Source organism: Heptranchias perlo, chromosome 24, assembly GCF_035084215.1.
Source record: "Heptranchias perlo isolate sHepPer1 chromosome 24, sHepPer1.hap1, whole genome shotgun sequence".
NCBI classification, from domain to species: domain Eukaryota; kingdom Metazoa; phylum Chordata; class Chondrichthyes; order Hexanchiformes; family Hexanchidae; genus Heptranchias; species Heptranchias perlo.
The window spans coordinates 34,178,093-34,195,151 of record NC_090348.1 but is presented as its reverse complement, the minus strand read 5'-3'; the positions used below and the strand labels follow the sequence as shown (position 1 = coordinate 34,195,151).

The window sequence follows — 17,059 nt, the reverse complement described above, 5'->3', positions numbered from 1 at the left end:
TCTTCCTATACTTCTGGCGTGGATTTGTGATACTGGCACAAGTATATTTGTATGTATCTACTTTTCATAGGATGTCACGAACATACAAACAATGACTGACAGGAAGAGACCCTCTGGTCCATCCAGCCTGTCCCAAACAATTGTGATACTTTGTGTATCATATATACATTCTCCACCCCACCCAAAACGATGTGACCTCCTGGGAGAGGTGAAAAACCAAGTTTAAAAATCCAGAAGAACCAGTATGAGCCTAATGTCTGAGATGGATATACAGCCACATTGCACAAATATGGGTGTTAGCAAAATGAATGCATTCAACAAAAATAAAATCATGGTTCAAAACTGTCAACTGGAAGAGTTAGTCTGTGGCATGCACATGTACAAATGCCACTGCTCTTGTTGTACAGTCTTAGGACCCCTGTTTGTATGGTACATCGATTTTTTTTCTTATTATGGTTGATGGGTGTATAAGGAGTGGGGACACAAATGTGTTGATACCTGATGGTAGTTAAACTATTTACTCAGAATAGGCATTCAAAATAAGTAGTTTTGTGTAAATTATTTTATTGTGTGCTGTCTAAACTTTTGGCCATTTGGAACTTAAAACATGAAACAATAGAGATATTGAGCTTAAATTACTGCAATGAAACTCTATTCCTAGGATTACATTTCAACAGACTAAATAGGAAGGTTCAAAATTTAGGAATCTTATATCCATGATCTCAAGACAGCATTGTGGTAAGGAGCAGATTACATTACCTAGCCCATCAATCAAAACTGAAGTGGCTTTGAAAGGCTATTAACTACCTTGCCATAATGAGATGATTGGGTATTCACACAACTAAACTGGGTGAGCGAACTACCAGTTGATGTTTGTAGTATAAACAGTGACCATTCAGTTTTGGAGGCTATGGCCTACCAGCAGGTGAATATTGTAAATGGGGATTTGATTCTGATGTAACAAGCTCCTAAGTAACAAAATTTCCAATTTCAATGTAAATGTAACTTGGCATTAAGTAGACTATTTTTGCAGTTTGAAATATTACATTTGGTGCTATTTCAATCAAATAATTTAAACTTTCTTGCAATCCTGGTGTTTTTGTCTTCTGACACACAAAATTTTGTCTTCATCTAATTGCCAGAATGGTCATGTAACATAGCAGTTTGCTTAACACTGCAGCAGAGAGTAATCGGATTCCCATGTGATAAATTCCAAATGCTATGCTGTCCTTCATTATGAGGAAAGGGCAATCCAAATCAGCCTAATGATGTCTGTCTAGTCTTGGTTAACGTGCCAGGAGGATGAGTGTGGAAGTGCAGTCAGACATACATCCCCAGAAGATTTAACTGAGACTGTCGAACTTCTCTGTCAAAGGTGGCAATGTAACAATCGTATTTTCACAACATTAAATCTAGAGTATGGATGATACTAATTTAAAGATACGTGACCTCTGATCAGATGATTTAACTGCTATATAGAACTAGTTCTGTCTATCGTGAAATGCCTTCACGTTAGCAGCACTTTCCATCTTTCGTTGGCTTGCAAAATCTTCCCTATTCTTACATAATTCTCATTTGTTTTCATTCCTTCACTCTTAAAATATATGTTGTGCAAACTTAAATGCTTCTCATTTTCACAACTGAAATATTAATTTAATTAGTACTGACCAATCAAAACTCTAAGAGCTTCCCTGTGCCACAGTTGATAGGTGTCCTGCAGGTGTGGAGTTGAGCTGTCCAGACCAGGTAGGTCCCAGTTTTGATCTCCGTCTGTGCTGAGCTAGTTGATTTCTGTTCAATTGGCATAAGTGCACTACTCTTGGCCTCAACAATTTTTTTTTGTTCGAGAGGGGGAAAATCAGTTAGAATTCCCACTCCTGATCATTATCCAGTGACTCCTGCTGGAAAGTGCATGTGTGTGGCTATTAGGTGCAAGGAGCAGCTGAGTGATGCTCCTCAGTGTTAAATTGCCTATTTATGCTCACACCAATAATGTCCGATAGTGGCCAGGGTCTGTGGAACTGTAGCCCAGTAACAGTTGATGCCTTCAGTAAAAGGTGGGGAGCAGACAAGTAATCTGTACAACAGGACTTTAAATTGTACCTATCCAATTAATTTTACAAGAATCTACACAAGTATATAGTACTGCACCTAGGAGGAAAAAATAACCAACAACATACTCCATGAATGCTGCTGAAAACATAGCCTTAGATTCAAAGCTCAACATGTCCAAAAAGAAAACAACAAAGCAACATTCAACAAAGTCAATCAAATGTTGAACTACATGTTGAACCGAGGACATCGTGACCAACTGTACAGGACTCTGGGCAGCCGAGCCCATCCTTTTCTGACCTGATGTCCACACATGCACTTCCCGCAAATGTTTCTAGATACCAATCATGAGCATAAACCCTGGCCAATATTCCCCTCCCTAACCTTTTACCCCTAAGTTTTAGCATCTACAACTAAGAGCAGCTAATTCTATACAGACTAGTGATCAAACTTCTGACATTCTGATTTAGATGGCTTAGCTATTCACTATTTGGCGAGTGGACAGGAACCTTGGCTGATTTTCTCTTCCTTAGGCCAGGGGCACGAAGACCAATTTCAGCTCCTCCTGCTTCCCTCCCCCCCCCACCCCAGCACACATGCACGCGCATGCGCACACACACACACACACATTGCCCTGGGTAATTATAGCTGGTAATCCAATTATGTTTCAAACACTTTAAAGATATGAATGAAAAAGTATCAATGACAATGTGTTAAAATAATGTTGTACATTTAAAAAAAATGTTCATCTCCATAACATTTTCTGTGTCTTTCATAGGTTGTAATTTGAAAGGGCAGTTGACCTGCTGCCAGGCCAACATTAGTCCTGCTTTAAGATGGCTTCTGGGAGGTGCACAAGAAGAACCAGGATAGTTTTACATTGCATTGTTCTCCTTTGGAAAGCATCTGGGCTCTGGCATCTCCCTAAGATCACGAGACTCAAGCATGTTATAGAACACTGGTGTGTCTATCCAGGGTTATCTTGAGAGGGATCGCTTGACTTTTAAATTTCCATAATTGAAGTTATCCTAAGTAAGGAATTCTGCCAGGTCATTCATTTTATTTTGGAGCAGGATGGCTTCTGAAACCTTAGGGACAACTCAGTGAGATGTGTGGACAGACCCACACCAATAGAACTATTGGTACTTTCAACAGTAGTATTTCAACTATTGAATGTATGAAATTTATAGTTTCACTTGTAATATTAGCTAATAATATTAACCAGTGCAATACTGTCATGATACCAAAAATCCACAAGCAGTTTGAGTAGGTTCTTCCAGTTCAGAGTTTATTTTTTGTTTAGATGAAACAAAATTATCTTTTTAATACATTATTAAAGCTCATTGACTCAAGATGTAAGCCATGGCTCAGTTGTAGCACTCTCACCTCTGAGTCAGAAGGTTGTGGGTTCAAGCCTCACTACAGAGACTTGAGCACATAAGCTGAGGAAATGCTGTATTGTCGGAGGTGCCGTATTTCAGATGAGACATTAAACTGAGGCCTTGCATACCCCACAGCACTATTCAAAGAAGAGCAGGGGAGTTCTCCCTGGTGTCCTGGCCTATATTTATCCCTCAACCAACACCTGAAAACAGATGATCTGGTCATTATCACATTGCTGTTTACGGCACTTTGCTGTGCACAAATTGGCTGCTGTGTTTCCTACATTCCAATGGTGAGAACACTTCAAAAGTAATTCATTGCTATAAAGTACTTTGAAATATCCTGAGGCTGTGAAAGGCACTATATAAATGCAAGTTCTTCTTTCTATAGAATCAATTATTGGGTTTATTTTACTTGAGAAAGCTTTAACTCAATTTTGAAATGATATCACTGTATCACCTGTTATGTATAGCACACCAAATTTCTAATCAGTTCTAATTGCTTTGAAGTCTCCTTATCCATCAAGTAGTCAGAAAGTTGCTTAGCAACAAATAAGGTCAAAATGACACAAATTTTGCTATGTTGTACCACGATCCTCAGTAAATTATTGCCCGCAACAATAAAATTACCAAATGGGATTGATCAGGGGTGACACACAATTAAAGGTATAATTCAAAATCTATGTTTATTAGTTGTTGCACGTTGTATTGAAGTTACACATATTCAAGCCTAGTTTTAGGGAACTGTAATTCTGAGAAAAAGCAAAAGGAATAAGATTGGTTATGACGAAAACCAAAGACAATAAACATCATTAGCATATAACTAGAAAATTGATGGTAATGTTTTCTCCATTTATAGCCTGCAAATAAGATGCACTATATTTTATGTTATAATGAGCATTGAACTCAACAACAACAACTTGCATTTATATAGCTCCTTTAACGTGGTAAAACATTCCAAGGCGCTTCACGGGAGCGATTATTAAACAAAATTTGACACCGAGCCACATAAGGAGATATTAGGGCAGGTGACCAAAAGCTTGGTCAAAGAGGTAGGTTTTAAGAACCATCTTAAAGGAGGAGAGAGAGGTAGAGAGGCAGAGGTTTAGGGACCAAATTCCAGAGATTAGGGCCTAAGCAGCTGAAGGCACGGCCGCCAATGGTAGAGCAATTAAAATCGGGGATGCACAAGAGGCAAGAATTTGAGAAGCGCACAGATCTCGGAGGGTTGTAGAGCTGGAGGAAGTTACAGAGATAGGAAGGGGCGAAGCCATGGAGGGATTTGAAAACAAGGAGGAGAATTTTAAAATCAAGGCATTCAGGGACCTGGAGCCAATGTAGGTCAGTGAGCACAGGGGTGATGGGCGAACAGGACGTGGTGCAAATTAAGATACGGGCAGCAGAGTTTTGGATAAGCTTAAGTTTATGGAGGGTGGAAGATGGGAGGCCGGCCAGGAGAACATCGGAATAGTCAAGTCTAGAGGTAACAAAGGCATGGATGAGGGTTTCAGCAGCAGATGAGCTGAGGCAGGGGCAGAGATGGGCGATGTTAAGGAGGTGGAAGTAGGTGGTTTTGTTGATGGAGCGGATTTGTGGTCGGAAGCTCATCTCAGGGTAAATAGGATGCCAAGATTGCCACTAATATTTGACAAATAGTAGAGAGAGGCTAACATACACTTCCTTACAAAAGGGTCCTGTATCTGCTGGCACTGCACACTCCAGTAAACTCCAAAATATATCACTAAGATTAGAAGGCTTTTGGGTAGTATAATAAATATGAGCTATAAACAATTAGAATTTTGGTTGGGAATGACTCATGGATGTAATTTGAACTCGATATTCAGATGACATCATAGACCAAGAGACTAATATTCATATATAAACATCATTTAATAATAATGCCCAAGATTAAAATGCACCTGTCTTCTCTCTCACTGTCGATCATCTATTATCGTCCTCCAGCACATCCAACAAAGAGGGCTTAGGTTCACAAGCAGAGGAACTGAAATAAACAACGGGTTTTTCTAAAATACTGTGATGTATTTTCTTTTAGATGTTAGTTCTCACTATGGAAGTGTGACAAAAGTGATCAGATACTTCATAAGGCAAATGATTACAGAAAGTAGAAGGGATTACCATCAATCCCTTTTTGCCGTTGTAGATTGGAATCATGGTACTGTACTTAAAAGAGATGAAACTCTTCAAACAGAGGTTTCTCCCTGTACTAGGGAACATTCATATCTAATACTACCATTAAGGAGGGTTGAAAAGAAAAGTGACTAAAGGGTATAATATGAAAGATAGAATATGTAAAATAAATGAAATATATTAATGGGGTTTTGAAAGAAGTGTGCTATGAAGTATTTCTGACACACATGCAGAAAAAATAGAGAATCTAGATTTAAGAAAGTTAATATATCCCAATATTTTAGTGCAAAACCTGTCAATTCGTGTCTTTTTTTCTAACTTTATGGAGAAAAAATTAGGTCAAAGGACTTCACAGCATTTTATTAAAGTGACTATGGCTCTGACTTGCAAGAGCACATGAGTAACATAAACTATGTTTAACCTATAGTCATTACTGATCCTGAACCCATAACTCTGTTTATAAATTCACATCCAAGTAAGCATCCCTTCATTGTATCTGCATATTCTGTTTCCCTTTTCCATATGCATTACTTTAGAGTTACATTCAAATCCAGATGTCACTCTACCCCTTCTGCTTAATTGGTTCTTTAAATGCTATTCATGTCGATTATACTCATTGCCTGATCACAGAGTTTAGTAGTGTCAAATTTGTGTAGTTTCAATCGAGCTCCAATAACACAGGAAGATTGCTTATTATGACATTAAATTAGCAATCTCACTGAGAGACCAAAGAATGACTACTGTGAGAATTGGAAAAATGCAGTAAGAGGTGGTCAATTGTTGGGACAAAGAAGAGAAATTTTTGTCCTTCCACTACACTTGACCTGAGAGTGCTTGATGTTGACAGTGGTGCCTAAAATAAGTAAGTGCTCAGTATCCAATATTGATATCCCTTAGTTTGATATGCACAAAAAAAAATCCTAATGCAAAAACTTATTTAATTTATCACCAACATGTTTTTCTGGACAGTGAAAGATCAAGCTAATGTCAGAGTTGACAACACTGGTGCATACTAATAAACATACCGGACCCTAACATAGCCATAAGGTAATTATATCCCCAAGATCCCCCATTTGATCTTTCTCCAAGATTCCATCCACCTTCTCTGTGATTCTCCTTATACATTCCTGCGTATTTTAATGGTCTGAAGGCCTTTGAGTTTGCACGTGATATGTAATGATTGTTTCACACAACCAGGAGATTGCATGGTTGCTTGATTAAGTCACATTGAAGGTTACTGTCATTAGAGGCTTGCTAGGAGGGTAAACGCCAACACGAACTGGTTGGGCTGAATGGCCTGTTCCTGTGTAGAAACTTCTACGTATTTCTATGCAAAACTGGCACTTGTCAGGTGAGCCCACAACAATAGGCTGCATGTAGCAAGAGTGCTTGAATTCAGCTCAATTAATTTTCTGTTTTTTGGATTTAATATCTCTTCTCTAGACCTTTGCAGGTACCATTTTGTTCCTGAGATTGTTGGGGCATAACCTACTTGGTAGTTTGGATATCTGGCAAGGAGTCCATGTTGGGCACAGCTCAGGCATGTAACATGAGACAATCTGCACTGGCGGGTTTGGCCAGGGAATTGAACTATTTGCTAACTTTTGGCAATTTCCCTAGTTGCTATGCCATTACTGTGTGGCATAAAGAAATAAGCGGTATTCCAAAAATTCCTTCAGGAGTATAAAAAAAATCAATCACCAATGACCATTGTGAACATGAGTAAGTTATGAACAGTCCTTCACAGAAGTAAAAGAACTCACCGTCAAAGAAGCAGACATTCTATGTGTCCACACCTGCAGAACCGTAAATGTATCTTTAAACTAACTCTTAAAAACACTTAGAATCACAGAATCATGGAAAGTTACAGCACAGAAGGAGACCATTTGGCCCATCATATCCGTGCTGGCCGAAAAAGAGCTATCCAGCTTAATACCTCTTTCCAGCACTTGGTCCGTAGCCCTGTAGGTTACGACACTTCAAGTGCACATCCAAGTACTTATTAAATACGTTGAAGGTTTCTGCCACTACCACCATTTCAGGCAGTGAGTTCCAGACCCTTACCACCCCTGCGGGTGAAAACATTTCTCCTCAGCTCCCCTCTAATCCTTCTACCAATTACTTTAAATCTATGCCCCCTGGTCACTGACCCCTCTGCTAAGGGAAATAGGTCCTCCCTATCAACTCTATCTAGGCCCCTCATAATTTTATACACCTCAACTAAATCTCCCCTCAGCCTCCTTTGTTCCAAAGAAAACAACCCCAGCCTATCCAATCTTTTCTCATAGCTAAAATTCTCCAGCCCTGGCAATATCCTCGTAAATCTCCTCTGTACCCTCTCGAGTGCAATCACATCTTTCCTGTAATGTGGTGACCAGAACTGTACATAGCTGTGGCCTAACTAGTGTTTTATACAATTCTAGCATAAGCTCCCTGGTATATTCTATACCTTGGCTAATAAAGGAAAGTATTCCATATGCCTTCTTAACCACCTTATCTACCTTCAGGGATCTGTGGACATGCACTCCAAGTTCCCTCTATTACTCTACACCTCTCAGTGTCCTCCCATTTATACTGTATTCCCTTGCCTTGTTTGCCCTTCCCAAATGCATTACCTCACACTTCTCCGAATTGAATTCCATTTGCCACTTTTCTGCCCACCTGACCAGTCCATTGTTATCTTCCTGCAGTCAACAGCTTTCCTCCTCACTATCAACCACACGGCCAATTTTTGTATCATCTGCAAACTTCTTGATCATGCCCCCTACATTCAAGTCCAAATCATTACTAGATACCACAAAAAGCAAAGGACCTAGTACTGAGCCCTGCAGAACCCCACTGGAAGCAGCCTTCCAGTCTCAAAATCACTTGCTGACCATTAAAGTATTATTTCCCATGTAAGTATTATTACTTTATTGTATATAAACATCAAATATCATTGAAGTGGCCAATTAAATTAGTAGTTTAATTGCTAAGTAAAAATAATGCTGGAACTCATCATTGTAGGTTAGGGAGAGTTTAAAGGGGAAAATTGTTAATGTTTGACCCTTCATCAGCACTGAACACATGACATGGTTAAAATCAGAATAATTCTGGAACTATTTTGTGGGTGCAACTATTCAAATGAGAGATTAGAACTGTCCCATCCAAAACACTAACTTATCCCTTTTTTTCAGATGCTGACTGACCTGCTATGTATTTCTGGGATTTTCTATTTTTATCACATTTAGAAATTCTGTTCATCTACTCTGATCTCCTAATTGAATGGTCAAACCCAGAGTAATTCCGTTTTTAACCACATCAAGTGTGTTTGTTTGCAGCAGTGTTTTATGTGTCCAGCAGTTCATAACAAAACAAGTCATTGGTAGTTGTGTTTTCAACACTCACATGCCACTACTTTCAGCTGCCAGGCTTGTGACTGTAAAAGTGGTTTCACCAATGAGGGTGGTAGGAAACTCACCATTTTTCATTGCTAGTAACTTCTTTCTTTTTCACACCTTGCAATCAGAAAGAAAAAGCATCTTGTCTCACCACTAGGTTGTAACCGGTCTTTCACTTGCAATTGCAACCATTCTTCCTTCCTTGTCTTTCTCTACTTTATCAATGCTACTATGGTCAATGCCCCTTTGAATTTTCCTTTTTTGTTTCTCCAAAGCTCCAAATTTGCCATCATCTAACTTTTCCTTTTCCCTGAATCCTCACTATGTTGACATCAAGATTCTTTACAAATCTATGAAAATGGCTGGCCGACCGAGCCTGTCTCATATCATTAATGGGCGATGAACAACATGTTGCCCATTGCCACCCCCCACCTCCCTCCCACACACACACACACACACACACACACAGACACCAGTGGCCACACAATCTCCTGGGAGAGGCAAAACGCAGAGACAAAAAACCCAGGCCAATTCATGGAAAACAAAATCTGGTAAATTCCTCTCCGACCCCCCAGAGGAGATCAAAATGAGTTCCAGGAGACCAGTGACCAGGAGATACATTTCCCAATTCCCCATATAACTTTTGTAACCTGCAATATTAATCACAGCTGGGAACTTGCCCAGCTCCCTTCTGAACACTTATAGTGAATCTGTACTCACTGTACGAGCCGGCAACTTGTTCCAAAGGATGATGACCCTCTGTGAAAAGAAAAACTTCCTGACATCTAACCTAGTTCTATGCTTATGTAACTTATGTGCATGTCCCCTGATTCTCCCTGACCTATCTAACTCAAATATCTTATCCACATGCACAGAATATAATCCCTCCAATATGTTAAAGACTTCAATTAAACCATCTCACAATCTATGCTTTTCTAAAGTAAAAAGACCCACCTTTCTAAGCCTATTATGGTAACTAAGAGCCATTAAACTAGATATCAGTCTACTGGACCTCCTCCAAACCATTTCCAGGGCATCTATATCATCCACCATGTGAGGGGATCATCACAGTATTCTAGATGAGGCCTAACCGGGGACTTATACAAGGACATTATAGTGCTTTTTGTTTTGTATTGGATTGTCCTAGCAATACATCCTAATACTTTATTTGCTCTCACTATAGCCTTTGGGTACTGATCATGAAGCTTAAGAGGTTCATGTATTCTACCAATTAAAATATATAATTTTTTAACAATTATTTTTGAAATATATTAATGTTTTGCAGAATAACCCACTCCAGGGTTAACATGTTCAATGTAGGACTCCGTGCATGGGCAAACATCAGTTGTGAATCACTACCTATGTTCCGTATAAGCCTGTTCCCAGGCAGCTTGTACACAACAACAGATGCAATAAGCTCACTATTGTATCTGCCACTTTACCTGCTTAGAAGGGAGCTGGTGCCAGCTGGGTTAGAGATGACTAGATAAACTATTTTGTTTAAATCAGTTCCTTTGGGGAGATAATGGTACACTCTAGTCCCATCAGGGGAAGTAATTACAAGACAATAATGTAATTAAAGTGTTCAGGTGATGCTAAAATCTGTCAGCAAAGCTTAAGCTATTTATGATTATACATTTTAATGTAAACAAATGTGAGGAATACATGTTGCAACAGGAAGCACCAAATATACGTTCATAGTGAAAGGAAAAGAGAAAGGATTTGGGTTTGGTCATTGATCATTCACTGAAAATTTCCAGTCAATAAAAAGCTGTTATCAAATACCAGGTATATCTTGAGGACTTTGAACTGTAAGTATAAAGAAGCTATTCTAATCTTGTACAAATCATTCTGCAAAATATTGTATGTAATTTTGGACGCTCTATCTTCAAAAGGACATTGATGTCAGCCTTGGCTCAGTGGTAGCACTCTTGCCTCTGAGTCAGAAGGTTGTGGATTAAAGTCCCACTCCAAAGACTTTAGCATATATTCTAGGCTGGCACTTCAGTGCAGTCATGAGGGAGTCTTTCAAATGAGACCTTAAACCAAGCCCCGTTCGCCCTCTCAGGTGGATATAAAAGATCCCATGGTGCTATTTAAAGAAGAGCAGGGGAGTTCTCCCAGTGTCCTGGCCAAAATTTATCCCTCAACCAACACCTAAAGACAGATAATCTGGTCATTTATTTCATTGCTGTTTGTGGGAGCTTGCTGTGTGCAAATTGGCTGCCACGTTTCTCTACATTACAACAGTGACTATGCTTCAAAAGTAGTTCATTGGCTGTAAAGTGCTTTAGGATGTCCTGAGGTTGTGAAAGGCGCTAAATAACTGCAAGTCTTTCTTTTTTCTTCTTGTGGAGGATTCAAAGAGAGACAAGAACAAATCTGGGTTTTAAGCTTCTAACTCACAGAGCGGGACTCGTTTTCACTGGAGAAAAGGCGATCGAAGAGATTAATGTCAAGGTCTTAAAATGCTGCCACTGGTGATGTTTATGTAAATAGGCTATTTGATTCAGACTACAAGCACAGAATTAAAAGCCATTTGGTTTAAAATAAACAAGCATCAAGCAAGATTAGAGACTGGAAGAAAGGTTTTTCTCCACGGAGTAGTAGATGCGTGGAACAGATTCTGACAAAAGCAGTTGATGCAGTCCCAATTAATTCTTTAAAAAAAGATTGGGATAAATATCTGGTTGGAAATTAGACTGGAGGATAAAAGGTATAGGTATAGACTGAGATGATAAAATATTCCACTTGGCGTGATTATTTTTGCCTTGCTGAAGATAAAGTAAGATAATGTTATCCATTGAGAGCAACAAGCCAGGGTTGAATAATTGCCAGAGAAAGGTGTCCTAGTAAAACAGCAGAAGATGGCATGCTTCTGTGATCAAATCTCGTTGTTCATTTGAAATAGTCATTTTATTAATTTTTTTCATAAAATACAGGTCACAATTAAAATAATAAGCTCACAAAATAAACTATCCATACTGTAACAGTGCACATACTATATACAGAAATGTAGATAGAAAAAAATCTAACACCTAGTAGTGTTACCTCCCTACATCTTTTAATTTATGCACTGTGCTTAAGGCTCTAGATACATATCCACTCTCTCTTCTGCCCTCCTATTGTAACTATTCCTCAACCTGAAAGATCAGCCATGATCTTATTGAATGGCGGAGCAGGCTCGAGGGGCCGTATGACCTACTCCTGCTCCTGCTCCTATTTATTATGTTCTTATGTTAACCATTTGTTTTTGCTTTTCCTTTTGTTTCTACCAATTTGCTCCCCTCCTATCCTGAAGATATTGACTCTTAGATGACTGTTCCATTGGTACTGATTACCCTCTGATGTCTTGTCCAGGCAGAAAATGTTGGCAGGCTATTTGACCTCAGGGAGGTAACACAGCTGAGCTCAACCCTGTCCTTACCCGATGCACGCACATGAAAATTTCCAGCAGAAGTCACTCGATAGCAATCAGGAGCAGGAACCTGGCCAATTTCTCCCATTCTGACTCAGGACACTGAGGGCAATAATCATAAATGTAACTACAAACAAAATTATGTTAGGGACATTGAGGCCCACGCATATGCATAACCCATTCACAGAATTCCCCATCCACACTTCTTGGCCCAAGGCTGGCTCAAGTCAATTGTTATTCATGACAATAAATCCCACAACTTTTTCAAGCTGGGCCCCACCACAAGTCCTTCACACCTCTGCAGCGAAGGACACTGATAGGAATGAGGTTGCACTATTTCTCTCTTGCTCTCGCTCACTTTTGTCTCTCTCTTTACCAATCTCTCCTCCCTCACTTTCTTCTCTTTCTGTCTCCTCCTTCACTGCTTATTTCTTTTTGCTCTTCCTTTTTCTCTCTTCCTTTCAAAGGATTAGACAGTCACAGTGCATCAGGGCACATCACATTATTTAAACTAATGTGCTGTTGCACCACACAATTCAAATGATGATAATGGGCTTTATTTCAGTATGTGTGCAGAGAAATAATAACGTATTATTTTTTTGCGAGCAATGAAACAATATGATAGTATCTGGGGTTTTGAAGAAAGTAATAAATGAAGTGCTAATCCTTTTTTTCAAAAAAATATTTAAAATAATATATACTAAACTATGAATAACGTAATAGTTTCTCTCTCCACAGATGCTGCCTGACCCTCTGAGTATTTCCAGCATTTTATGTTTTTAATGTTATGAATAAAGTAACCTTGAAATACGGGATTAAGCATATTCTTTGAGACCCTATATTATAAAACGCATATCAATTGAGAGTCACTGTAATCAATTGTTAAAAAAATTATTTGAAGAAGAAAATTACTGTTAGAAGTACGTCTATCGGGCCCGTCTGTGATGTCCCCATAGTCAAACATCCTGCAACACACAACATCGCTCACACTTGAAAAACGACTATAGGACCAAGGTATCAGAAGCCTGCCCGTGGAACTGTAACATTACTTGAAGGAAAGAAACTGAAGGGAAAACAAACACATATAAATGTTACTTTCCAATAATATAAATAGAAGCTAACTTGCTGTGATTTTAAGACTGCATAATGTGCCTGTAAAGAGAAGCTGCATGCACTTTTTGTAACAAAAATAGAAAATGTTTGAAACACACAGCAAGTCGGTGGGCAACTAAAAAGAGAAAGGGCTAGCTAATGTTTTGGAAATTGTAAACAATTTTACAACACCAAGTTATAGTCCAACAATTGTATTTTAAAATCCACAAGCTTTCGGAGGCTTCCGGGTGGGGTGAACATTCACCTGAGGAAGGAGGAAGCCTCCGAAAGCTTGTGGATTTTAAAATAAAATTGTTGGACTATAAGTTGGTGTTGTAAAATTGTTTACAATTGTCAACCCCAGTCCATCACCGGCATCTCCACATAATGTTTTGGACACAGACCCTATCTTTGCAATGAAAACTGGGAAGATAAGCAAATTTTGACCAAGAGTTTACACCTGAAACGTTAACCTGCCTTTTCAACATTTTCTGCTTCTGTTTTATATTTTGCACTTTTTTTTTGTGATTTCAAGTTTACCAATTTAGTAGGAGATGCACGTTAAGCACTGCATGGGATGAAAACAGATTACAGCAACCATCCATTTGCACGGGATGCGAATGCACTGCAGCGTTCCCCATACACAAAAGAACTTCGACTGCAAATAACCCAGGCATGCGGATAATGCAACGTTATACCTTTAACAGCAGGCTCGAGTGCCTCCTTAAGCCTTTTTTGTTGTTGGAAGTCTTTGTTCGAATATCCCTGCCGCTTTAAGGGGGGGGGGGGGAGGAGTTTTTGTTTAATGCAGCGTCTTTACGCGCCACCATGTTTGAATGGAAAGTCCAAGATGGCTGAAACCCGAGGCAGTAAGTATCTGTCGCTATTTGGGAGTGGGGGTGGTGGTAGTAGAGGAGAGGAGCGGTTTATATATATATGTATATTTTTAAATGCCTGTATGTGATTTTTGCTCGGGGTTTGCAGCCGCCGATGGTGCTGTCACTGTGGCGCGTGCTCCGGGATTCGCCCGCACAAGGGCTCGCGCGTTCCGGGGTCCCCGGTTTAGGCGCGATTTAAACGGAATATCCAGTCTTTTAAAACGAACCGTCAGCGGCTCAGGCAATGCAGGATCTAACCTCCTGCGGTTCCTGTTTCAACTTACCTTTATTTTTTCTTAGGGGAGGGGGCGAAGGTTAGTAACTAAGCTTAAAACCTACACGAAATGATCAGTTTATTCTTTTTAAACGTATTTTTAATCTACACATTGGTTTGTGGGTACGTTGTACTGAAGTAACTTTTTTTTAGTTTCAGTTTTAAAGCACTGAGTAATTCTTCTGGTTGCTTTGTTCCGACTTTTAAAAAAAAATGCGCTGTGATGAAAATATAGTTTGTGAAGAATGTGTTGAGCGATTTGCTTTTATGTTAGGTCTTAATCGTAAAATTATGACTAATAATGCCCTCTGGGGAAGGTGGAGTGGAGGCCTTGCAGTTGCTGCGTAGACAAGTAGTATCGTGCAAAAATTTGTATTTAAAAGATTAATTCAAAGTCACACATAATTATGTTTAAAACTTAGTGTGTTGCCACGGTTAAGTGTCCCGCAGGCCGTTGTTGCGTGTGTGTATCTTTATATTTAAAAGTATTGCATCCAGTAGGTCATGCCTTTCAAAGGTACCACACAACTTGCATTTATATTGCACCTTTTAATGTAGACAAAAATTCCCAACGTGCTTCACAGAAAAATAGATGCCAAGTCAAAGGAGGATACCATTCAGAGGGATACCAACAGCTTGGTGTTGGAGGTTAGAAATGGGACAATTCTAACATGAGGATGAGAATTGTAATTTGAGACGTTGGAGGACTGGAAGCCAATGTAGGTGGACAGGGGTGATGGAAAGGCTGCACCCGGTGCAGAATCAGATACAGGCAGCAAAGTTTTGGAAGTTGAAGTTTACAGAAGGTGGAGAATGAGAGGCTGGCCAGGGCATTGGTTTATTTGTTCATGGGATGTGAGTGTCGCTGGCAATGCCAGCATTTATTGCCCTTGAGAAGGTGGTGGTGAGCCGCCTTCTTGAACCGCTGCAGTCCGTGTGGTGAAGGTTCTCCCACAGTGCTGATAGGCAGGGAGTTCCAGGATTTTGATCCAGCGACGATGAAGGAACAGCGATATATTTCCAAGTCGGGATGGTGTGTGACTTGGAGGGGAACGTGCAGGTGGTGTTGTTCCCATGTGCCTGCTGCCCTTGTCCTTCTAGGTGGTAGAGGTCGCGAGTTTGGGAGGTGCTGTCGAGGAAGCCTTGGCGAGTTGCTGCAGTGCATACAGTAGATGGTACACACTGCAGCCACGGTGCGCTGGTGGTGGATGGGGTGCCAATCAAGCGGGCTGTTTTGTCCTGGATGGTGTTGAGCTTCTTGAGTGTTGTTGGAACTGCACTCATCCAGGCAAGTGGAGAGTATTCCATCACACTTCTGACTTGTGCCTTGTAGATGGTGGAAAGGCTTTGGGGAGTCAGGAGGTGAGTAACTCGCCGCAGAATACCCAGCCTCTGATCTGCTTTTGTAGCCACAGTATTTATATGGCTGGTCCAGTTAAGTTTCCGGTCAATGGTGACCCCCAGAATGTTGATGGTGGGGGGGTTGGCAATGGTAATGCTGTTGAATGTCAAGGGGAGGTGGTTAGATTCTCTCTTGTTGGAGATGGTCATTGCCTGGCGCTTGTCTGGCGTGAATGTTACTTGCCATTATAATAATTGAGTCTGGAGTTGACAACGGCATGGATAAGGGTTTTGGTGGGAAATAGGTTGAGATAGGGGCAGAGGTGATGTTATGGAGATCGACTTAGGCAGTCTTTGATGGAAAGGATGTGGGTTTGAAAGCTCAGGATAAATAGGACACTGGGGTTATGAATAGTCTGGTTCAGCCTGAGACGCTGGCTGGGGAGGGAGATTGAATCTGTCAGTGGCAAGGGTATGGAATTTGTGGCGGGGGCTAAAGACAATGGCTTCGGTCTTCCCAATGTTAGCTGGAGGATCTTTGTATCCAAGGTTTTAAGCAAAGATAATTAAGTGATGAAACTTGAATACATGAGTAAATATATATCTTTTCTCTGCTAGAGTAAAATGAGTAAGGAAGTCTCTAAAACCCAAAGTAAACTTGTGCCGTGATCTGTAACCTGGCAGTAAAAACTTTTTTTTGGATAAGACATGAAGCCACCAGCCTGTCTACTGGTTCAGGTGGATGTTAAAGATCCCATGGCATTAATTGAAGAATTATTTAAGGAGGACACAGAGTCTGCAAAGGGATATTGATAGGTTAAGTGAGTGGGTAAAAAGATGGCAGATGGAGTATAATGTGGGGAGGTTATTCACTTTTTTTGGTAGGAAAAACAATATTTTTTAAATGGTGAGAAACTATTAAATGTTGTTGTTCGGAGGGATTTAGGTGTCCTTGTACACTAAACACAGAAAGTTAACATGCAGATACAGCAAGCAATTAGGAAGGCAAATAGTATGTTGGCCTTTATTGCAAGGGGATTGGAGTACAAGAGTAAGGAAGTCTTGCTGCAATTGTACAGGGCTTTGGTGAGACC

At 40.1% G+C, this 17,059-nt stretch overlaps 1 protein-coding gene across 3 annotated transcripts in view; it reads left to right on the top strand.

Moving 5' to 3' along the window:
- The first annotated feature begins 14,288 nt into the window (after window positions 1-14,288).
- The window catches only part of LOC137341676 (histone-lysine N-methyltransferase SUV39H2-like), a 26,729-nt gene continuing 23,958 nt past the window's right edge, over window positions 14,289-17,059 (top strand). Inside the window, exon 1 of one of the 3 annotated variants that reach the window (XM_068005037.1) lies at window positions 14,289-14,341. In XM_068005037.1, the coding sequence (XP_067861138.1) occupies window positions 14,323-14,341 (19 nt within the window). In that variant the 5' untranslated portion in view covers window positions 14,289-14,322. Of the gene's footprint in view, window positions 14,342-14,503; window positions 14,665-17,059 lie in introns of those variants that run through there. The other 2 variants (XM_068005038.1, XM_068005036.1) reach the window with 2 other exon arrangements.